Source organism: Embiotoca jacksoni, unplaced genomic scaffold, assembly GCF_022577435.1.
Source record: "Embiotoca jacksoni isolate LCO1_2020_lvr unplaced genomic scaffold, fEmbJac1.0.p SCAF_1, whole genome shotgun sequence".
NCBI classification, from domain to species: Eukaryota; Metazoa; Chordata; class Actinopteri; family Embiotocidae; genus Embiotoca; species Embiotoca jacksoni.
In genome coordinates, this window is record NW_027185229.1 from 15625855 (window position 1) to 15650589 (window position 24735).

At 39.8% G+C, this 24735-nt stretch overlaps 1 protein-coding gene across 1 annotated transcript in view; it reads left to right on the plus strand.

Moving 5' to 3' along the window:
• Positions 1-24735, plus strand: part of ptprga (protein tyrosine phosphatase receptor type Ga) — a 378044-nt gene that overhangs the window by 323765 nt on the left and 29544 nt on the right. The window contains exons 10-14 of the mRNA XM_069141477.1: positions 3120-3228; positions 3669-3718; positions 4411-5155; positions 13895-14048; positions 24186-24277. Of these exons, the coding sequence (XP_068997578.1) occupies positions 3120-3228; positions 3669-3718; positions 4411-5155; positions 13895-14048; positions 24186-24277 (1150 nt within the window). The remainder of the gene's footprint in view (positions 1-3119; positions 3229-3668; positions 3719-4410; positions 5156-13894; positions 14049-24185; positions 24278-24735) is intronic.

Sequence of the window (24735 nt, forward strand, 5' to 3'; positions counted from 1 at the left end):
AAATGCAGTTTGTATTGGACCTTTTTTCTTTTTTTTGAGCAACTAGCTGGGTGCAGTGACTGTTATCAGCATAGTAAATTGATCAAGGATCAACGATATATTTATTATCCCTTAGCGGTAATTTGATGTACAGTCAACCGTAATGACACTAGCATCAAACAATAATATGAAGGACAATAAATGCAAAATAAAAGAGTTAACTAAAAGGTCCATAGATAATAAATACAGCTTAAAAGTCACTTGATGTTGTTTAAAAGGCCAATGTTCAGCTGGGACTCATTTTATGGTTATTGAGTCTACTTGTCGCAGTTTGCACCAGGGGCAGGATGGAAGCAACACGAACTGTTTGATCGGGGAGGCTGGGATCAGATCATTTGAAAACGATCCTATTACTTGATGCTGGGTGTGGGCCATCCATTTCCTGTGTTTAAGATGTTCTCATTCAAAATTTATAAAAGGACCAATCTTCCTATGCCACTGTAACAGTACAGAAAGATTCTGGAAAGGAGAGACTGACGTGATTGCAGACTCCTCAGACATCCTGTTTGTTTATCAGCTGCTGTTGGCACATCCTGTTTGTTTACCAGCTTCTGCTTATGCCACTGTACATCTAAGCCCTGAGATGTTTACATGTAACCTTTTGATTCTCTCAATATGTGAGAGTCAGGAGTCAGCTGTGAATTTAGTCAAGTGTGAATTCTCCACAGCGTTAGTGTGAACAGCAACACCCACATCTGACACAGCGCCGCCTTCCCATGAAAGCTATCGGTTACATGTCAGGTTTGTACAGTCCCATGGTGCATTGTGGTGGTGATGATATCTAGTTCCCACTCAATATATTGAGGAGATGAAAGGAGTTGTTTGGCAATTCAAAGATCAGAGGTGAAAACTTGTAATCAACCTCGCTTGTTTTTACTGAAGGCGCTGCATGTATAATTTACCACATCTGTGCAGATGTTATACTGATTTCAGTGTAAAACAGCACTGCCACTGAGAAACTGTAATGCAGACCCTCGTATTTAGGAGGAGGTACATTGTCAGCCTTCAGTCATTTGAAAAGCATGCATGTATAGGCTGAGAGTGTCAGAGGAGGTGCAACCCGATCTGGGACACAGCTACTGGGCTCCATCATGTTGGATTTGGAGAGAAATCTGGGAAATTGCCTAATGGCATAGCTTAAATGAGGGCCATGCTGTTGTTCTGCCAGCATTCAGTTTCTTGGAAAAGCAGAATAATCAAAGCGACTGCTAAGTGAGCAGAGTTTTATGTGTTTTGGCATGTTTCAAACTATTGTGATGGTGTATGTGTTTTTTTTGCTTTTGCCTGGGGAAAAATAATAAGTATGGTGGTGAAAATGGATACTGGACTTTTTCAGACCAGTGTCAGATTTGTGCAGTGAAAGGATTGCTAAGCACTTAGGGCATTCAGGTCTCGAGCTACTTAAGCGGTACTTATCTTTATGGCCGAATTTCACAACAGGTAGAAATAACAATTGTTTGTATTTTGACCTTATAAAGTCAATATTAACATATTGGCAACACACATTTGGTAGACACAGACACAATGGAGTCGTGTTTGGGGCCACCTGATGAATATAAATCCAATCTTATTTCTGTCTTTGAGCTCTGATTAGGTCTCCACCAACTCATGTGGGAAATATATCCATCTTTAGCTGCTAAATTAAATTAACTCTCAAGCTTGTCTGTTACTTTGTATGTGTGCTGTTTGGTGGTGTGCAGTGGGCTGTATCAAAGCCAACTCATTAAGAACAAGTGCCTACTGTGTCTGCAAACAGGTTGATAAGAGCATTGAGACCATACCAAACTAGCAAAGTAGCAGCTTTGGAAACTCAACAATGAGCTAAAAGATGTAAAAACACGTTGTAAGGCTAGCAGGGGCTGTAGAGTTAGTGATGGTTCACTATACACCAATCAGCCATTAACATCAACGTTAAAACCTCTGTCAGGTGAAGTAAATAACGGTGATTATTTTGTTATGATGGCACCTGTCAAAAGGGATCGAAGCGACTTCAACAAGGGCCAAATTGTGAAGGGTAGACGTAGGGGTCAGACATTCATGTGGGTGTTACTTTGACAAAATACCACCTACACAAACATTGTTGCAGACAGTCAGCCCCTTTGTAGCAGTGGTACTTTCCGATATCCTCTTTCAGCCAATCATGACAACATCTGTTATGTGGTATCAAATAACTAATCAGAAACAAACTTATCAGAAAAGGAGCACTTGAACAAACATTGTTGTGATTAAAAAAAAAAATAGTACTTCATATGACAGAGGCTATATTTAGGGAAAATGTATTTGAAGCCTACTTGGAGGGGCAGGGATTATGACCGATACTGCAACCAGCCCCCAGGGAATGATCAACATATTTTGGCTTCACTTCTGTCATGTCATCCATCACCATACTGCACAGCCTAATGTTTACTCTGTCTCATGATAATGCAAAGGTTTCATTTTTTGGGGGGTGTAACTGGTAAATAAAATGTGGATAGCAGAATCAAAAGCAAGACTTTGAAGGAAAGTCTAGAATATGAAAAACTGAAATGTTTATTTTGCAATTAAATGATTTCCTTCATGACCCGCCTGTGCATCCAAGGATTATGAATTTGACAAATGTTATCCCTTGATAGTGAAAACATAACATCCACTTTTCAAATGATTGTTCATTTTAAAAGGAATTTTCTTGTGTGTTCATCTAAATTCATCCTTAAAAAGCTTAAAAATGCCATGATCATGTCTTAACGTTGTCCTTGGGTCAAAATGACCTGCAGCTGTGTTCAACCAAGTTCTATTTTATTTTCATATTTTTTGGGATCATTGGTGACAAGGAGGCCGTGAGGGTTTCTTTAAAGAATGATCACCAATGATCCCAAAAAATATAGAAATAAAATAGAACTTGGTTGAAAACAGCTGCGGGTCATTTTGACCCGAGGACAACGGGAGGGTTAAATGATGCCCCCACCTCAAAACTCCCGATAGCAATCCACTGTCCTGTGAGTGAATGAACGTGACTTATAATGCAAACCTAGAGGACTACAGCAGACCTGACTCACGCTGTGCCAACCTCACTGACATGTACATTTCATGTTGTTGTCCAGGAGGCCATCATTTCTCCCGTCTCCCCTGATGTGCTCTACCTGTTCCGAGTCCAGGCTGTCTGCATGAATGACATGCGCAGTGACTTCAGCCAGAGCATGCTCTTTCGAGGTAACAAACACACACACACACACACACACACACACACACACACACACACACACGTGCAGACCACTTAGACCTCAAGTGCTCATGCATTGGTGCTAAGTTATCTCTAATGGCATCCTTCCAGTAGGAGCATAAGTACTGTCTTACATTTGCGCAAACAGTATTATCAGAGAGTGATATGAGTGATTCTTCTGATCATAATATCAAAAAACTTGTTCATATTCAAGTTATTTATGAGTTAATATCAGTCAATAAATTAATAAAAAAGCAGACAGCTGAAATAAACTGACACATTAGTTTCATCTAACAATATCTAATTGATTGGCTGCCTAATTAAGTATTCAGCACTTTGCATTCACATTATGTAATGTTGTAATGAATGTGCTTTGATTGCACTCATGTGTTTCAATGTGGATTATTTTGTTCTTCTATTTTTCTTTCAGCAAACACCACAAGGATCTTTGAGGGGACAAGGATCGTAAAAACTGGAATGGTAAATTTAGTAGAGCTAATTCAACTCTATTGTCTTTTTACTTTTTATCCAGCAGGGAGCAGTGTCTTTTACCACTGTGAGGACATAAATGTCTCGATGTGAATCAAATTCAGGATTAGAAAGAACTGGTTCAGGTTGAACAGGATAATGGCATTTTAATCCTTCTGTGTTTTATTTTGTTGGAAAAATACATCAAAATTCAAATCCCTCTACTTCTCTGACTCACATTCATTTAAATCAGTCATCTTGAAGTTACCATCATTGTATCTAAATCTATGAACTCAAATAAAATGTCATTGTTTTATTTATTTTTTTATACCTTAAAAGGTTATATAAATATGCCTATAAAACAATAAATATTTTGTGTTTTGGTGTGCTAAGTTTCCAATTTGTTTGTTTTATGATATCATGCACAGTTAATATGAATTAAATTATTAAAAGTGATTGCAAAGTTTGGAATTCCAACTTAGATCAAATCAATACACAAAACATAAATTAAACGGAAATGTGTGGGGTTTGATTTGGTCCTCTGGGCAGCAGGAAGGTCCTAACTCACATCCAGACGACAGTCATCTAAGACCGTATCCTTAAATATACCTCAAGGAATCAAACTAGGTCAATTGTTACTGATGAGGAAAAACTAAAACCACTAATGATTTCACAGTGTAATCACTAAATTGTCCCTTTGTCAGCCAACAGTGTCTCCAGCATCCTCAGCTGACATGGCTCCCATCAGCTCTGGCTCCTCTACTTGGACCTCCTCTGGCATCCCCTTCTCCTTCGTCTCTATGGCGACAGGCATTGGCCCATCTTCTAGTGGGAGTCAGGCAACTGTAGCATCTGTGGTGACCAGCACTTTACTGGCCGGGCTGGGCTTCAGCGGTGGTGTCATCTCCTCCTTTCCTAGCTCCATTTGGCCGAGCAGAGCACCCACCCCTAATCCCACCTCCTCACGCCAGACAACCGAGCCTGCCAAAGACACCACCACCACTGCCTCTGCTGTCACAACAGTCGCAGCTACAGATAATGCTGAAGCTGGTGGTGAGGACGGAGAGAACAGCAACAGACAAGGAGAGGACAGAGAGCGGGAAGAAGAGGATAAGGAGGACGAGGAAGAAGAAGAAGAAAAGAAAGAAGAGAAGAAGGCGAGGAAAGGATCAGGAAGTATTGGTGAGGCAGGGTGGAAGGACAGCAGAAAAGCAGTAACCCAGCCGCCCAGCGAGACACCGGACTCTACTGCAAAAGAGAAAAAACAGACAGAACCGATCCCTGGCATTGAGGAGCAAATGGAGGTGCATATTCACAACTCCTACTCCACTACCATGACAGAGACTGACAATGAAATGGCAGCACTCCCTGTCCCCAAGGACCCTGCAATGACACTCAGACCGAGTAAAGAGGGGAACAAGAAGCACTGGCCTTTTTCCATCCACACTGGTGAGTCAACAAATATGGTCATCTAAACAATCACTATGCTTTGATACTTTGTAGAGCAGGGGTCTCCAACCTTTTTTTTACTCTACTAGAGCTACTTTGACAAAATGAAAGTTCTCTCCGGTCAAGGAACCATCAAGATACACTATTTCACAGACCGCCCTCACCTAAAACACGGCCCTATATAATATATTTACGTTTATTCCAACTTCTAGTAGCCATAGTAATCATGACTGGAGCAAAGAGGAGGTTAGGTGATGTATAAAGAGTGATGAAGTCCATCCAGAGAGTTTTTTTTGGTGGTGGGATGGCTCAAACACAGGACTTCTCACCCAGGAGACGGCTGTTTGTGTCCTGTGTAAACACAAAAGCCAGCATTGATCTAGCATGCCTGAGTTAGCTTACATAACGTAGAAAACCTTTGTCACGTAGGTAATGTAACCTACACAACAAAGGTAGTTATTTGAACCCTAACCATAATCGTTTCCTAAACCTAGCCAAGTAGTTTTGGTGCCCAAAACTTAACCAAACTGTGACCATATAATATACATTAATTTCATGGGCAACAGCTTTGGTGGACATTCCTGCAGTAAGCATGTCAACTGCACTCTCTGTCAAAACTTGACATCTGTGGCATTGTCTTGCATATTAAAACTACAGAGTGGCCTTTTATTGTAACCAGTCCAAGGCACAGCTGTGCCATAATTATCCTGTTTAATCAGTTCCTTGACGTGCCACACCTGTTAGGTGGAGGGATTATCTTGGCAAAGGTGAGATGTGCAATTGCACAGATTTTAACTAATTTGTAAACCTTTTGTGTACATAAAAGAAGATTTAGATCTTTTACTGCCACTCATGAAAAATGGGAGCAAAAAAACATTGTACTTTTGTTGAGTGTACAAGATTTTGAAGCCACAGCCAAGCCAAAGAATCAACACTTTAAATCGTACATTGTACTTTTTCTTCAACTACAACTTCAACTTACTTTTCTAAAGTGTTGCATTGCTGAAGTGTGCACAGAGATAACTAAAACTAAGACAACTAATACATGTAGGTGTAGAGCCAAGAGAAATGGAGTTGGACATTAGAGAGTTGATTGTGTTGTATACAGTGTAAGAACTGGCACAGTACTGCGTAGGGACCTCTACTGTATATCCAAAGTTCTTACTGCAGTAAGTGCTGATGAATTCCATTGATGTTGAGTATGAGAGTTCCACCAGGAACTGAGAGCAGATGTAATGTTTTCTCCTCCCTGTTCCCACTCCTTCTCCTCCTCCCCTCAGCCAAGACTTGCAGCAGGATATTGCATTAGTCAAGCAAACACCATGGGACATCAATTCAATTTCAAGTGCTTTGTAACACAGTGTAAGCTCCAGACCAGGCATTATTATGCACGATAGCAATCTTCTGATATTCCCCGGAAATGGTTCTCTTACTCTTTGTCAGAGCACATTTAGCAAATTTTATTCTGTTTGAACTGGAGGGACTCAAAGGGAAAAAACGTGAAAGTTGTTCCACAACTTTGTAAAAGTGCTAACCATATATATTCTGCTCAGTTTATGTTGTGGCAAGTGATTTTATGCTGAGTGAATGCTTGAAGAAAACATTAATCCCTATAAACGACAAACCACTACAAGCTCCCAGTTTTCAAGGCAGGGAGACATAAACTCATCTCATAACATCTGTGTCTGGCTCTATATAAACCATCTTCATGGCAGACATTTTTACTTGTCATTATAGGAAAAGCACAGGCTTATCAGAGATGGCTGCATTCCAGTTTTTGCATGTTGGTTTACTGTTATGACTTACTGGGAAAGTTAATGGGACAAAGTCATCATTAAAACACCTGTGCTTTCTCTACAATGATTCATCCAAATGTCTGCTGTTAAAAGGTCTATTGGATGTCTGAGTATGAGCAATTAACATTCCATACTCACATTCCGCATAAGTAGTTCACAAAAAAAAAAAATCTCAATTTTCATAGCGTATAGGTCAAATGAGATTAATTGAATTTTATTATATTGTGTTGTTTGAAAATTTAGAGGACTTTGATCTGTGTATCTTGAGTTAGGTCTGTTAACCAGAGATATGTATACTCATTTATGCCTCACTGGCTGCTGCCACTCTGTCCACTATCAAAATAATGACCTTCCTGGATTTACCATGGGTTTTCCAGCTGTTGCCACATATGTATCAATGACACAGGATTCAATGACACAGGATACTGGGTAAAAAAAAATGTGGGTTTTCATGGCAAAATGTTTTTTTTTTAATTAGGCAGCCAATCTTTTCAATGTGTTAAATGGAGATGTCTAATTCTGGTATATTGCTGTGTGTAGAAACATGTAACGTACTGTGTTTGCAAATAAAATGATTCTTCTTCTTCCACTAGATACAGTACCAATAATATATCTAACATAGGCTATACAACCTAGAACTTACTTTAGCAACCTGTTCAGTAGGGTATTTCACTCAGTACCGTGGCTGACATCTGAGTACACGGTGAATTTCCCACACACAGCTTTAACTTAGAACAAAGTGCAATCCGCAGTTAAATCATCTTAACCACTTATTTGGATGCAGCCAAAGGAGATTTTATTGCAAAACCACATGCTGACAACAAATAAATACATGATTACATGAATGGATGAGTAATAATGTAAGATGAATCTTGAACTGTGTTGAACTGTGAACTTCGTCTAACCTTCCATCCTCCTTGGTAACGTTGTAGAAGTGGTAGGTTAGGAGAAAGTTAAAGCAGCAGACAGACAGCCTCATACCGGGGACTGTGACTCAGCAGCATGCGGACTTGTGATTTCAAAGCTGCAGAACCAGAACCAGAACAATGAAACCTTTCCTGTTTATCACCATATTTTCTTTCTTTCCCCTCATATCTGATCCTTCTCTGTCTGTGTTTTGTCAGCTCCTGCACCCCACCCCTCCCACACACACACACACACCCCTTCTCTACTGATCAAACGTTGTCATTTCTTGTTCTTTTCTTTTCATTTTGTTTTCTTTACCCTCCTCATCTCCTCTTTTAGTCTCTCTCCCTTTTTTTCTTCTCCCCATCACCCCCTCCCTTTCTCTCACCCCTCCACCCCCTCATCCTCTCATTGCCTCTCCCTCTCCCTCTCCTCTTACTCTGATCTGAGTGCTGGCCTACTTTCAGACATGGCAAAAGGAGATGAGGCTTGGAGGCTAGACTCAGCTGCTGGGGAGAAAGAAAAAAAAAAAAGCCTCTGCTCCATTTATAGTTACATGTGTGTGTGTGGTGTGTGTGTGTGTGTAAGTGCATGTATGTATCTCGCTGCACAATAGTGACTGGCTGTGTGTGCGGGTCTGTATGCTTGTTCTGTGTTTGTGTGCTGCTGGCGAGGGTTTATTTATTTATTTATTTTATTTTTGGCAGACCGCCGTAATCGTGAGAGAAAAGCAGAAGCAGAGGAGAAGGGAACAGAGGCAGGCAGCATCTCTGGGTTTCTCTGTGTGCGCTGTCTATGTCTGTGCATGTGTGTGTGTGTGTGTGTGGATGTAAGCGAGGAGATGCCAAGTTAGTGGTGATGCGAGCCAGCTGTGGTGCAGTGCAGGGGCCCGGCCTGATGTAGCATTCGGCTCCAGGCAAAGCTGCAGATTGAAGGCCATGGGGGCCCGCGTCAGCTCCAGCAACGTCACGGCTGCAGCAGCTGAACTGGGTAGGTGGTGATGGTGGTGGTGGTGGTGGTGATTAAGGGGACGAAAAGCAAATTAGATTTAACAAATGGCTCAAATTATCCAGAGCTGTGTTGTTGGTTTTTTTTGCTGTAGTTATCTGCCTGCACTTCCTCAAACAATGTACAGACTGTGCAGAGCTCAGTGCAGAGAGGATGCTCAGCTGAGAACTGGCCTGGCAGCCTGTACTGATCTGTGTTCATTTTGATGTGTTTGATGTCGTTGCAGGACCCTCAATATTCAGTAAGATGAAGTGTGAGGAACAAACTCCTGTTTTTGGTGCTTGTTTTGTGTCTTACCCAGCATGAGATAGTTCATCTTGGTGTGTCCCGTACTGGGATACATGAGCCGAGCTTAGAAAATAAGCTGTGCCCTTATTCCACATTATACACATTCTAATCAAGTTTACATTGGGTACTGAACAGAAACATGACCATAAGCAGAAAATGAAACAGGACATTGTTTCAATGGCTGTCAGTCACACTTTGTTTCCGCCAATGTAAAAATTTAAAATAACACTGAGAAATCAAAATAATCAAAATAATCAATCCATTTTTTTTCCTGTTAGCTGTTTCTTGGTGCCTTTGTGAACTGTTTTGTTTTTATTTGTATACAGGAAGAGCAAGTGAAGAGCATATTGTATTATAAAGTGACATTTTCAGAAAGATTTTATTTTGTAATTTATTTTAAGTTTTAAAAATCCCGTGGATTGTTTTGGTGACTTGGCTAGGTCTGGCTTTGTGCATATTAGTCGCTGTTTCAGCCGGTTTGAGAAACAACCTCTAGCTGGGAATAAGAATGGGAATGTCCTCTTCCTTTACAGCAAGCTACTGTAGCTACATCCAGGAAAAATAGCAACAGTTAAATGGCGACAAAAATGTTATCAAGCTGCATAGATATGAGCCAAGGCTGTACAAATTTAACTTAAATTTTCAGTTACTTTAAACCTGGTCTGAATCATTATTAGGTATGGAGTGATAATGTGGCTAAAGACAGGATGCAGACTGAAAACTACTAGCCTAGTGCCATCAAATCTGAAAAAAATCCACCTTCCATGTACTCTAATCCTGTCAAAAGACATTTCAAAAATTATCATTGTTCCTTTGAAAAGATGCTTGCGTATGAAATGTGTACCATTAATGCAATGCCATGTCTTGGGGTGTCTTTTGCGATTTTACATGTTTTAAGGGCTGAGATTTCTCAGATGTCCTGTCACAATTGTTGGCTCTCCCCAGCACTGACATACTGTAAACAGCTTCTGGGACCACAACAACCACACATCGCACTTTTGTGTGACTGGCTTTTGGTGTTTGCCATAAAATTATGGCTGCTTGAAACAGCAAAAGGAAACAGGTAAGAGCTGTACACTAAAATCTTTGTCTCAGTTACTATTATACTGTTATTATCAGATCTTGATTAGGATAGATATGTGTTAAGACAAACTCAAGGTACTGTGCTGCGCAATATATTTTAATAAGTGTACTCAGAGGGCAACATCTTCTGTTAAGCTTTCTGAAAATGACTGCATCATAATGTTTTTGGACTGCACTGGTTGCTTCTTTGGCACACCTCAGTCTGTGCAGTAAAAGAGTTATTGTTACTGTTCATCAGCGGAACTGAATATTAGAGTGATCATTGTGAACAATTTACTGGATCTCATGGAGCTTTCAGACGGATGTATTTATACTTTAAAATATCTTTTGAATTTGTCCTCCTGCCTTTTCAATGAAATTGGTTTCACAATGTGAGATAAGTGGTGCAGCCTTTTATCTATTTGCCTTGTAATGTGAAGGCAAATATATATATATATGTATATAAGCCAGAACATTTGATCCTTCTCTTCTTTACCCAAGTCGTTTCATCTTCACCTTAACTTTCAGCGTTCAACTTTATTTGTTCTTGGAGGACTATTGGGTTTTGCAGCAAGACATAGACACAAGGTGATAAAATACAAAAGGCCTCCCTAGGTACATTGAGGGGATCAGCAATATTACAACATGAATAAGTACAATAAAATGTATGCAACCAGGCCTAAGTTCAGAAAGGACATGGTAGTGAGAATTAATGAGTGTTTGTACATATTGCTTCTAACAGGGGGAAATGAAACATAGGCTATTTATGGATGAAGTTAAGAATTGAGTAAGTTTTCTAACATCACCCCAAATCACAACAACCCAGAGAAGATTGTGCCTACTTAGTGATGACTTTGCCATCAGGGAGAGCCTTTGTTCCAATGTGATGAAGGCTGTGGATGATTTGTACGTTCAGTTTCGTGGCGTTGACTTTCAGGTGGTCTCTTCCAAAGTTGTTGTAGTCCAGTGTCCTAAGTTGTTGGGCAACAGTGGGGTCCTGCATATACTCACTTCTCAACTATTTCTGAGCTGGTGGTGACCTAGAGATTAGACAAGTGGGTGGATGACAGCAGGGGATCAGTCCGATGTGGGAATGTGGATTTTTAGGTCCTGTCTTTTGGTGTCTTTCGCTTTGGGGAGTTTTTATCTCTTTTTATTTTTTACCGGGGAGGTGTCCCGTTCTGGTTCTGTCCATAAAAGTTGTGTACTTACCCAGGATGACCTGGCACTGGTATATGAGCTGAAGATGATCTGTCCGCTACACCTGAAACCAGCACTTGGGTGTAATTGTGTTTGGCCACAGGGATAACTGTAGACTGTTTCCAAATTTTTGGCCTCCCTGTTGATTGGGGACAGCTAGAACATTTAATGAATGAAAGGTCCCAATTGCTCTGCAAGTGTCACAGAAATAGTAATAAAGTAATTTGGGCATTGATGATTGTATTTGCAAATTAATTTAGCGACCGATAGACTAATTTACAAAGTAATTAATTATGTGTTATTTAAAGGGCAATAATAAGAGGAATTATACAAATAATTTAAATTATACAAGACATTATTAACCCATCAATAAATAGTTCCAAATTAAAAATTAATTGACAAAAACAATATAAAACAGTCAATAACTTTATCATTTAAAAATAGATTAATAAAATCATAAATAAATGAGGAATTTAAAATATGAAAAGCAGTTTAAAAAGAGAAATAAAAAACTAGATTTAAAAATGTAATTAGGACTACAGATGTTAATCAGGAATTTAAAAGGACAATTTCCTTTATAATTTGCATTTCAATTCCACCATTCTTTTCCTTTTCCTATTCAATTTGCTTAACCATTATGTTTCTCCTTTTATCTTCTCCCTTTAGCCGTCCTGTAACACTCAGGCCTTGCACTGGTAAAACAATGTAAAGCAATGCAAATTAACCATAGAAAGTAAAAGGTTCACTGATTGGTCAGAGTCAATATTAATATTTACATATAGCCAGCCAAAGCAATTATGACATTTACTGTGCTATTCCATGTGTTGTTTAACACTGTTTCTTCCATTATAGTGTTTCAAACAGCAATTATTCCTTTACCACATCCATGGCATAAATATGACATGCCATGGTAATATCCAGTCAGAGAGCTTGTTTCATCTCATTTGTAAATTATTTTTATAATATATTATTTTTATTGCCCTTTACAATGTCAAATAATGAATTACTTTGTAATTTAGTCTATTGCTTGAAATACTTTATTTGTATTTTAATGAGACTTGTGGTCCTTTATGTGGCTGTCTATATTGTCAGGCCTGCAGCCTTTTATTGCTCTGAAGTGTTTAAACATATTAATCACAGCAAGTTCAACAAAAGGAGTGAGATCACTGTCATGTTGTCAGTTGTTTTTTTGTTCCTGAATGATATCCCTGAAATTAAGGGTGTTTTGCCTCGGGTAAAACATACTAAACTTTAATGCAAGCTGTTTGTCACATCTGAAACTTTGTAGTTCAACATCAGAGGTCCTATTGCTCGTTTTGCCAGTTAAAAAAAAAAAACATGTTCATTCGTCACAGGCAGAACCTAAGTTGTTGTTCCCCAATTCCCTTTCTATCTTTTCTTTGTAACTTTTCTTTGCTGTCCTCATTTCAAGTTTCACTTCCCTTCTCATCATGTTCAATTCTGATAGGTTGCTCATCTGAAATGCATGCTCTTTCTATTCAATAACACCAATTAGTCACCCACTATTAGAGCGCACTTTCACGATCTAATTAGGGCAGTGCTTCTATAACGCAGTTGAAGTCCGCCATGTCCAGCAGGGGAAAGCAAAGAGCCTATACTCCTTTGACAAAACTGTAACACAGGTCCGGTATCTTGTTGTGTCTGGTCAGGCGTGTGACCTACAGGTGAAAGTTTATCAAAGTCTTAATCAGAGAACAGTGATTAAATTCACCAAGGACTAAAATTGGAGAGTCGGGAGATATAGAGTGCAGCGTAGACCCCAAAGCTTTATCCTTGTTTGCACTCGTGGATGTATATGACTGACGACATTTTAACATCTTTAGTGTACAGTCTTTCTCAGACAAAAAATGGTTTGCAATGTCTTTGAATCACGTTTACAAGAAATGCCATTCACACCAGCATCTCAGTCTAAGCACATGGGTGCATCACACCTGTCAATTGGCTACTTCAGTGTCCAAATCTGTCTGAAAGCCAAGTTTCAGTAAAAAACGGTAAAACAAACATCTCTCAGTTAATGCTGAAATCATAAATGAGCTTGCAAATTATGCATTTTATAACAGTCTTTGGCTTAATATGGAAAATCTCCACTGTATTGAAGGGGCATTACGTTTGGCGACTCTTTCAGAGTTTCCACAAAGTGGAATGCCATCCATGGTAAAAACAAAGCTGTTAACTTTATGCTTCTTGTTTTGCGTTAGAATCTGGCAACAGAACAGTATAACAAGTCAACTCATTACTTTTTTCTCACACATTGATCTCTCAGCCAATTGCATTTAGTTTTAATAACCAAACAAGCTAACAAACACAAAGCCAGATGTGACTTGCCGACTGTCGCCGCATGAGCATGCGCCACAATTGCCTTCTTTTCAGTCAAATCCTCCTTCTGCTTCTCCCCTGTGGACTCTGGCAGTGGATTTCGGTTCTTTTGCTCATTCATTTCCTTAACCTTTTCTTCCAGACCGTCCTAACACGGTTACCAACCTGACCAACCACGCGAGGCCTGGGTCTGGGGCAGGGCTGGGCCGTGTGGAGTGGCTTGTACCTTTGGTGGTGGTCTCAGCTCTGACCTTTCTGTGCCTCGTCCTGCTGCTGGCTGTGCTTGTCTACTGGAGGTAGGTACAACTGCACACTCACTTATCAACAATCTTTTGAGCAGGCGGTCACCGAGAGACCAGACAGGTGGGTGAGACGTGTTGCATTTGTTTGCAGACGGGATGAGGAAAACTAGTGATATTAGTGTGAGAGTTTGGCTGCTCACAAACACAAACATTTAATGGAATTCTGAGGCCAAGCCTGAATTCCCCCACTATTAGTTAATTTACTACTCTGTATTTTATGGACAATGCGTATTTACTGGCACCTCATAATGTTTTGATTTACTACCAGTTGTTATTGAGTCTGATGGCTGATTGAGAATAATGGCTAAATCTCTTGGCTAAATAGAAATAAAACAAGATCTAACACTGGTGTTGCTTTCCACCACTGGAGACAGCCCTTGGTAAGTAAAGGAATGAAGTTCAATCCTGAACTCACAATGTTCTAGACTGCTGAGCTAACAGCTGGTAACTGCTGACGTTAGTGATTCTTCATAATGGTGACTAATTATATAACATTACTGAAGGTGTTCATATGAAAAGATAGCTGTTGATTTGTGATCAGGACCAGTTAGAATAGCTGTATGAGTACCTCAGTTAGCTCATCATTGCTGCTACACTGAGGTAATTTTATGTAGCAAACAAATAAGGTATACTGACCTGATTTGCACAGTTCAAAAAGGGGATCTTTAGTGCAGCTAATGACAACATAAACTAGACCAAAAAATATTTCAAATGGCGTTGATATGTGGTTTTGCTGTGTTAGTATACTTGCTACTATGATATTAAAAACGGAGATAATCAAGCTGTCATGAAACTACAGGATGAACTGATCTTCATGTTTTTAGTCGATTCACTACTGTGTGCATACAGTCTAACTTTACAATAGGGGTGGAAGGGTTCAAGTAAAAATTCCATCCCTTTCAGTTTGCTCATCATGGTTCAGGGAATGTCTATATTTTTCAGTTAATTTGAAATAGGCAATGAGGCAAGTGCAGAAAAAAAAATACTTGCAATGACCCAGTGATATCATAAGCCAGCATCATTTCGGTCTGTTGTGGGCGCATGACAGGTTTAGTGTTGCCAATGATGATAAAAAAAAATGTGTGGATTAAATGGCGACTGTGAGAGCACTGTGCAACACGTGGTGCTTCTGCTAGTGGTAATACTTCCAATATGATGAACCATTTAAGAAGTCATTACCTCAGTGTGTTCCATCACAGAGCAAGGAGAGTTGGGTTGGAAAGTCCAACTCCTTCTCCCCGCAGAGTTTAAATAGCCTGCCCATGCAGATTCAGACAAGGCAAAATCCAGAACTAAATCATTGGGGGTGTATATACCAAAAGATATGCAGCCCAATGCAGTTGTTAAAGACACCGGATTTCACCTTATGATAAAGCACTTAAGCCATGCTACGATATCGCCTTTAGCAGCGCGGTAATTCCCTGACTTTGTGAACACACACGACCAGGAATTGTCAAAGAACTGTAATAAACAATCTTCATAGGTCTTACTCCAAACATATGGATCTCAAGAGCTACTAAAAATTAGCTAACTGTGACTGCACTGCATCACTCCGGAGTGGGAAAGTTTGGCAGACACATCAACAAAGTTTATGCTGCCTTAATGTTGATGACTTTTTTGTCTTTAATGTGGGCATTTTTATTCAGAAACAACAAAGCTGTATTTTTGGTTTGCACTAATTAGAAAACCTATTCTTTTAATTAAGACTATACAATAAGGAATGCTTATGTTCCTTATGTTTGAAGCAAGAATTTGGTTCATGAAAACAGTTCACTTGTTTTGAAAACCATGTTGAAAATGGCAATGCCCTTATACTGTGGTGGTACACCATTAGAGCAGCACGGCAGTGCAGTGGTTTGCACTGTCGCCTCGCAGCAAGAAAGTTCTAACCTAGGCTGGGGCTAGGACCTTTCTGTATGGACCTTTCTTTGCCTGCGTGAGGTTTTTCCAGTTACTCTGGATTAGGTTCATTGACGATTCTACATTTCCCCACAGTTTTCATGTGACCATGAATTGTTCCTGTCTGTCTTTCTGTGTTGGTCCTGTGACGGACTTGCAACCTGTCCAGAGTGCACTCTACCTTCACCCAAAGGTCTGTTTACCCTGTTCAGGATAAGGCAGGTATAGATAATGCGTGATACACAACAAATTGGAGGTACACTGATTTAATCCATCTCGTGTACACCCCTGATGACAAAATTTACCTCACAAAGACCCAAGTGCCCCCCACCCCCCCACCCCCACCCCCACCACCAATTGCTCCCAAATGCGGAAAGTATAATACAGGGATAATGCAGAAAAATCAATCAACTAAAAAAAACTTCCAGGGCTCCCCAGGGATGTCTCCATCCTTTTTAAACCATTTTATAGGTGACATCCATATGTATAGCAAGCTCTTAAGATCGCAAACTGAAATTTATTGTATTTTCCAGTTAAAGCTCCATTTTTACCATCTTTCTAGTGGAATGTGTAAATACAGGATTATTATTGGACTAAAAATACAGGTTGGGATCTATACTAATGTATAAATTAGAGCCTGCTCCCTTTAAATAAGCTGATTCAATCCATTCTTCAATTATGCAGCACAACCACTGCACAACCTCATGCCAGGCACTGGGAGTTGTTTAGAGTGAATTTGTCCTCTGAGCGATAGTGTCAGGGGATGCCAAATCTTTTGTTGCGTTAATTAAAGTTCAATGAAATGATAAGAAACACAATGGGTATTACCTGAAACCTCTGGGGAGGTCTGTTCTAAATAGAAAACAAGTTTGCAAGATAATATTTAGCACTGTTAATAGGCTTTTAGGTATTCAAATTGCCCTCAAGATTTAACTAAATGTATCTTTTCAGAAATAATTTCCATTAAAGGGAGAGACAAAACAAAGTCCAGGTAGGATGTGAATATCTCACAATCTAGCTCTCAATGAAAGATATTAATTTAGCTTTTGAGGATTGATTGCTTTTTGCTGACGGAAATTACGTTACACATAGTAACATTTAATATATACATAAGTAACTGAAATTAATCACGTAAAATGACATTGACACAATAGTTTATCTAAACAAACTTTCAACTTTTGCATTTGTTAGCAGAAACTCAGAATTCAGCCTCTGATTTCACAATGACTGCGTGCACATCTGTCATAAAAATCTGCTCTAACCTATCCCAGCGTAATTGGATCATAAGTGGCCACATACTTTTAGCTGTGTTTACGCTGTGCGTCCCGGGTCACAATCGAAGACCGCTTACTCAACTGACATCCTCTGAATGAGCAGTTCAAATAAATGCAGAGCTCTGTGCCTTGTTCCTGTGTTTATATCTGACTCTGTGCTTTTACATGTTACCATCACTTTAGAGCAGGCTCGTAAGTTTTGGATTTGCTTTCTCCTTTCAATTAAACAGTCCTTACATCTTAAAATTTCTATCTGTTCTTCTTTTGTTTTATTTTTTTGTTTATTTTTTTCCCTTCCATTTCTTTAGTGTAATTTGCGAGTCACATCTGACCCAGAGCTGTGGATGAGCCGCCGCCCCCCGCACAGTTCATTTATCCACAGCAACAGAACTGAACTGTGTTCAGATATTTACAATTGTGAAATACGTCATAAATTTGGAATAAATTGAGTATTAAATTGAGGCTGACTGCTCAATAATGTTTAATTTTGTTAAGTGCCTGTTGCTTCAACTACTTTCCTCTGGTTTCTGCACATGTTCAGGCACCTATTTACTTGTATATTTCCATGATGTACTTTGTATGTATTGACGACTAGTGGTCACTCTAGATGCATGTGGAGATGCTAGATAATGCAAGGTGTGCACTGATGGCATAAATCTGGCCATTTGTGATCCAATCACCCAGGACGGATTGATAATACCAGGTGTGCCAACCCTCAATGTTGTCTGGTATAAAATATCCTGACTCCCAAAACCACCACATAGAGATGCAGCAGTATGACATCTGACATGCACCAAAATCACGGGAAGGACCCTTAACTGCAGCATGCTGAAAAGTGTACAATATGAATTAGACTGGTCACCCCAGAAAAAGGATGGCACCAGTTCTCTGTTCAAACACCTACTGTAAAATGACCTGTTTTTACATATCATTCATATGCAGCCTCTCTTACATTACATTAAATTACATTTAATTTAGCTGAAGCTTTTATCCAAAGCGACTTACAATAAGTGCATTTCAACCATGAGGGTACAGACTCTGAACAACAAGAATCAAGAAAATACAGTTTCTTCAAGAAAGCCAAACTACAAAGTGCTATCAGTAAGTGCCATTTTAAGTGCTACTAAAGTTCGACTGTTCAAGGTAAAGTCGGAAGAGGTGTGTTTTTAGTTTGCGGCGGAAGATGTACAGACTTTCTGCTGTCCTGGTGTCATTGGGGAGCTCATTCCACCATTTAGGAGCCAGGACAGCAAACAGATGTGAGTTTGTTTGTCTGAGCAAGAGGTGTCAAGGTTAATCACCTTCTTTCTAGCTGAGGTTTAAAAGTGTGTTTATGGATACAAGATTAGATACAGTAAAGACTGATTTTCAAACACACACTGTCATAATATTATGGTACCAGCTTCCATCTTTATGTCTGTGTTTTATGTCTGATTATCTTTGGTCACCTTGGTTTTAAATTTGCAAACAGATTTATAGTGTATGTCTAAAGTTCCCTCCAAGAATATAAACCACCTTAAGCAGCTCATGAAGGAACCTCATGGTGAGCTGACCATGGTTCAGGTTGTCAGACTGGATTAGACTGGCTTTCAGCCTAGTCGACTGATTGTCTGAAAGGAACCAACCACACCAAATAACTTACTTCAGTGGCTATATGGACCACATCCACTATTCTTTGATAACTCAAAATATTCAAAGTCAGTATTTATGAATACATGTTTGTCAAGTCTGACTAGAGGATCTGCTGTCAAAAAGTAAATCAGAGTCTGCATGGGAAAACCCACATATGATGCAGAACAGGTAGTAACCTCCTTTATAAGGCACAACATTTGCATTCTCTTTCTGCGGTTGAATAACCTTTCCTTTACATTGTTAGAAGTGAAAACCACAAGAGAAAACATCAACTTTTAAATGATTCTTAAGGCTTGGCCTCCGCATAAATATATTACTTATGTGCTTCATTTCTCTCCAGAAAGATAGAACCTTGCTCGTGTGTGTTAATGTTGGGGGTGCTGCAGATATGTTTTTCTTCTCCCTAACAGAATATACTTTATATAATAACAAAATACCTTAGATGGAGATTAAGTTTGAAAACAGCAGTGTGGTCCTACATTGAAATTGGAAACGCTTAGCTAGTCATCAGTGCCATGTACAGAAAGGCAAGAAATGATGGCAAGCAACATCGACACAGTATCATACGCGGTTATTGTTTCGTGCATTTTCATATCACATGATCTCTGTTTAGGCCGGTATGCACTCGCTCGGGTACAAGTTGAGAAATTGTGCATAACTCACTTATCCTCTCTCTCACACACACACACGCGCACACACACACACACACACACACACACACACACACACACACACACACACACACACACACACACACACACACACACACACACACGCACAGAGAAAGAGAGGGAGGGAGAGAGAGCCTGGCAGCAGGTGCTAGGGGTGTGTTGGGATATTTAATCCTATTGTGGAGCAAAGCTCAGGTCACAACCTCATGTTCCACGCAGACTCCACCCTCACTGCAGCCCTATTGGCCCTCAAGCAGCAGTTGGTGCCACCCACATTACCTAATCAGTTGTTTGGCTGCATTCAGGAGCTATGGGAAAGAGGGAAATAAGACCTTCATAACTGTTTTTTTTTTGTTTGTTTTTTTCATTCATCCTTTTTCATTCCACCAAAATAATGTTCATGCCTAAAATTAGCACAAAAATAATTGCAATATTTTTCTGAATCACCTTTTTCCACCCACCCCTTCTCTTTGTGCAAATGTACTTTGTAATAATGTCTCCTGACACATAATTATCATGCTCACTAGATGGTCTTGTCATCAGGTCACCTTGTTTTGGAGCACCTTCTGAAACTGTAGTTACATTAGGCATCTAACCCACATTTTATTTTCCTTAACTGAGTTACATATATACTAACCCAGTAATACATCTATGAATATATTCATAAAATGTACTTGATGCATTTCTAAGTTTAAAGAAATGTGTCAGCATCTGTTTTCTGCTGCACAAACATGAAAATAAAGAACACTTCCTCTTTAACTTAGCTACTTTGGTTTGAGTCTAATGTTTGGAAAACTGATGAATTCCGATAGATTCTTAATGTTGTTCCTTATTTCTTATTACCTTATTATTATCTTTTGAATTGTAGGTCTTCATAAGCACAGTTATATCTGTCACGTAGAATAGTGACAACTGCTCGCATTTGGTCAAATAATCAATTTGGCTTGATTAATAATATTTGTGATATAGGCTTCTGTATTTTTAAGCATGGATGTGGCATTATGCATTCACGAGGAATTATAGATTAAATTAAAAGAGAAATTTAAAAAATTAAAAAGTTTGTAGTTATGATAAATAATGATATCAGCACGTACTTCTGAATCCCAAGTGTAAAAAAAAAAAAAAAAAAAAAAGTCGAGCAGACGTAAACAAAATGAAGAACTGTGACGTGCACTAGGCCTGCAAATAATTTCTTCAAACCACAGCATGACTGTCTCAACTTTGCACAATGTGAGTGAATGCATCATGACACCAGCTGTCTTACACCAGGAAGCGGCATGGGATTGACCTGTGTGTGTTTGTGTGTTGGTGTCACACAGAGGGGACAACCCCTTTCATGCCTTGTTAGGAAAGCCGTCCTCCCTCCTGCTGTCTTCCCTCCTTCTGTTCCCCGTCTCTGCTCACTCGGTCTCAGTTCATATCAGCAGCATGCGGCAGGCCGTCTGCTCGCTCTCTTGTGCTGGCTCACCAGGATGAACGCGCTCTGCTCTCTGCTCTGTATCAAATACAGGTAGGGAGGGTCTGGGGACACACACACACACACACATACACACACACACACACACATACATGCATAGATGCAGAAGGTGTTAAGTGACTGTTATTGTCACAGGAAGTTGTCGTGGTAGATGATAAGGAAAAGGCAGAGGCTTGATGGTGGCACACATTATTAGTAATTTGAGTTTCTTTATTTTGTTATTGAATGCACCACAAGCCAAATGTGAGTCTTTAATCTTGTTATAGCAGTTCAGTGTATTGCTAGTGGTCAAAAAACAGTCAGAAGGAACACAAACACATAGGCCTGTGAGTGAATGCTGCTATCAACTGATGTACATGTAAACTCCCAAGAAGGAATAGGAAACAGAGTTTCATAAATGTTTCTGAGTCTCTGCTAATTGTGAAATCGCTGCTGTTTCACCGCTAATATGTAGTTTATGATAATGTCATACGTGGTGTTTTCTCCTCAGTTCTCACAAAATGTGCAGTTTCTTTCTCAGCAACTCTTTTGGTTCTGGATTTATTGGTCTGTATGTTTTTGTTGAGGTTGAGATGTGTAATAGTGAATGCTGATGAACAAACATGATATTTCTCCTGCAAAAGAGGAGCAGCTGATCACAATTCATAATTATTATAGTTACACACACCATAGTTACCTCTGGTGGGCATGTAAAACAACATCAGTCATTTCAACAAATATCCTGAAGCGATATATTGTATGTTTACGTGCAAGGGACTTGAACAAAAGAAGTCAGGTGACAGTTAGGCCCTGTGTCCACCAAAGCATTTTTTCCCAGCTTAAAACACCCAGCTGGGAGTGCTTTGGAGGCCCAGCTTTTTTTTTTTTTTCCGTTGAGACGCTTTGGTTGCTATGATACAGAATATTTGTGTAAGTAATGGTTAATTTGTGTTTCAAAAATCCAATTTCATAGATAGTTTGTGTTTTCAACGAATGCTGAGTGTAAAAATGTCAGTACGGAATAGAGTACTTGCTCTGGATAAAAGGAGAACTGCAGCACCTAAAGAGAGAGGACAGACCCGCCAGTCTTCGTTTGGATTAAGAGCTAAAGTTGAACGGAGCTAGGTTCAAGCAGTACGCCACTTTTGTATTGAAGTGTTGCTCTGGAAAATTGGACTTTTCATTTTAAGGACATTTCTTTTTATCAGGAGGTCAACTCGGAAGAGCTGCTGTCCGTTTGTCTGAGGTTTGCGCAGAAGTGAAAATAATATTATGTTCAGTCTTTATGGCATTTGTGCCACCCCGAGCTCTTAGAGCCACAGAGTCTGTGTAGTGAGGGGAGGGGTTAACAAAGCAATGGATTTGAAGGCCGCAGTTTTTTTCCCATTTCAAACCAGTAGATAACTTCATTTATCTACAAACACTTTGTAATGTTAACCATGTGATCATTTGTTTAACCATAACGATTAAGTTCTTCTTAACAGAGTACTAATCTTAACCAAACTGGGATCATTCCCTAAACCATTATAAAAAAGGGTTATTTGTTTTTTAACACTGATTTATAACACTTTCTATGTGGAACATGTCCTAGAACTTGAGAGTGGAGGGATAAACCACCAATATGGGTTTTTAGATTAAAACACTAGGCGGCTGGGCAGATTAGTTATAACAACTGGCTCAGTCCTTGACAGGAGTCTGGGCTCACTGAGGGCAGTGGTGGAGAAGCGAATACGGAGCAAGATACTGGCTATAATAGACAAAAACAGCCACCCTATTCACCCTGGCAGGTCAGAGCAGCAGGTACAGCAATCGACTCGTGCTGCAGGACTGAAAGGTTCAGAAGATCTTTTTTACCCACAGCTATCAGGCTTTACAACACTTCAGCCGGGAGCTGTGGCTCATGATCTGGAGTGTTGCTTGATGCTGGGCTGTTGCTATGGGCAGCATTATATGCCCAACAAGACCTAATACCTCATAAATAACAGAACATAGTGCTTCCTGAACCAAGTCCTGTGATTGATGACAGTATTTTCTGATCCTCCATCTGTGTGGTTCAGGTTAAGAAAGAACTGTGGTTAAAAAAAAAGAAAAGCAGGAACTGTTGGTAGGGGACAGAAGGGCAGCAGGATTCAGTCAAAGTACCCAGAAAACCTCCACCCAAGTCTCCTCCCTTCAAGGTGTTATGGTGCTCTCACAACATCACAGTCATTGTGCTGCTCTCCCTAACAGACAACAGTCACTACTCACTCAACCACAAGACGTTTTGTGTCAGAAAAGCAGATTCCTAGGTTGTTTTAAGTGAAAACCAATGACTGATGTGGTGAGGGCAGTCTTTTCCTCTTCTTTTTTCTCATCTTGTCTTTATCCATGGAACACATTTTCTACCTTAGTCAAGAGAAAACACTTATTTCTGCCATTTCCATTCAGTTTTATTCTGCTCAGATCTAACATAATTTGAACATGCATCAATCCATATTCAGGATTTCACTTGGATAAAGATACTAGAATGGTTTCAAAGTAATACCCTCATCATTCTAAAAGTATGCTGAGGTTTAGAGGACAGTACTACCATTTTAAGACACACAAGCTGATTTTGGTGATCCTTATTGAAATCCTAAGACCTCCCCCCAGGTTGATTCTGATAACTTGTTTAGTCATTAGTTAAAGGCTTTTTTTATACTTCCCATTGGGAGTAAATGTGATCACATAAACACAGACATTTTTGGGGGGAAATCTCATCGACACACTTATTTTTTGTGAATAATAGTTTTGTCAAAAGCCATTAGACAGTTAGATGTGAATGTAGCTTGTCTCCAGCTCTTTCTTGCTCTCTGTCTCTGGATTTATTGCATTGCATTCTGTCCTTTTCTCTATCTATTTATGCATCAAACATCAAAAGGATCAAGATCTAATTCTGGTGCTGCTCCTTAGTTGACAGCGGATAGTGGAGTTGCTAGCGGATGAAGCAGTACAGTATATTTGTGTGTGTTGTCAGCATGACAATGAAATGAAATATTCCAGTTGCAAATAACTTATCACAGTGGTAACTTGTAGATCAAGAAAAATGAAACCCATATTAACATTTACTATGCTCGATAAGAGTTTTTCAGTTGTCACAGCGAAGTTTCTGTCACTCATGTGAGACTTTAACCAGTTTATAAAACATTGTGTTGAAATGTGATCTCTCTTTTCCTGTCAGGCGTTGTTTCCAGACAGCACATTTCTATGTGGAAGACAGCAGTTCACCCAGGGTGGTGCCCAATGAGACGATCCCTGTCATCCCAATCCCAGGTAACAACCACCTTTCACATTTATCACCCCATGCAAAACAGCCCGGTCCTACTATACTTTACCAGGGCAAGAGATTTCAGACAGCTGTTTTTGTCTCATTTTCCTTTCATTTCACACTGAAAGTCATCTGTTGATGAGCCCTGCAGTAAGGCACTGAACCCCGAGCTGTATTAGTAGCACAGTATGAATTTCCATCCATCAACTGTGTCTCAGTCGTCCACTCTGTGAGGGGCCAGGTGAGGGCTATTCTTACAGCAGAGGTCCAAGGTCATAATGCAGACTGAAGACCCTGCTTGTCTCAACTTCCAATGACCAAACAGCCTGTATGAGCAGCAACAATCCAAACTGGATGCATGAATGAAAACGTGAATGAAAGTAGATAAAAACATAGTGATGCAGGTAGATTGCAGGATATTGTCTTCATGAGCACCACCGCATAACTGGACCTCATGGTTTTC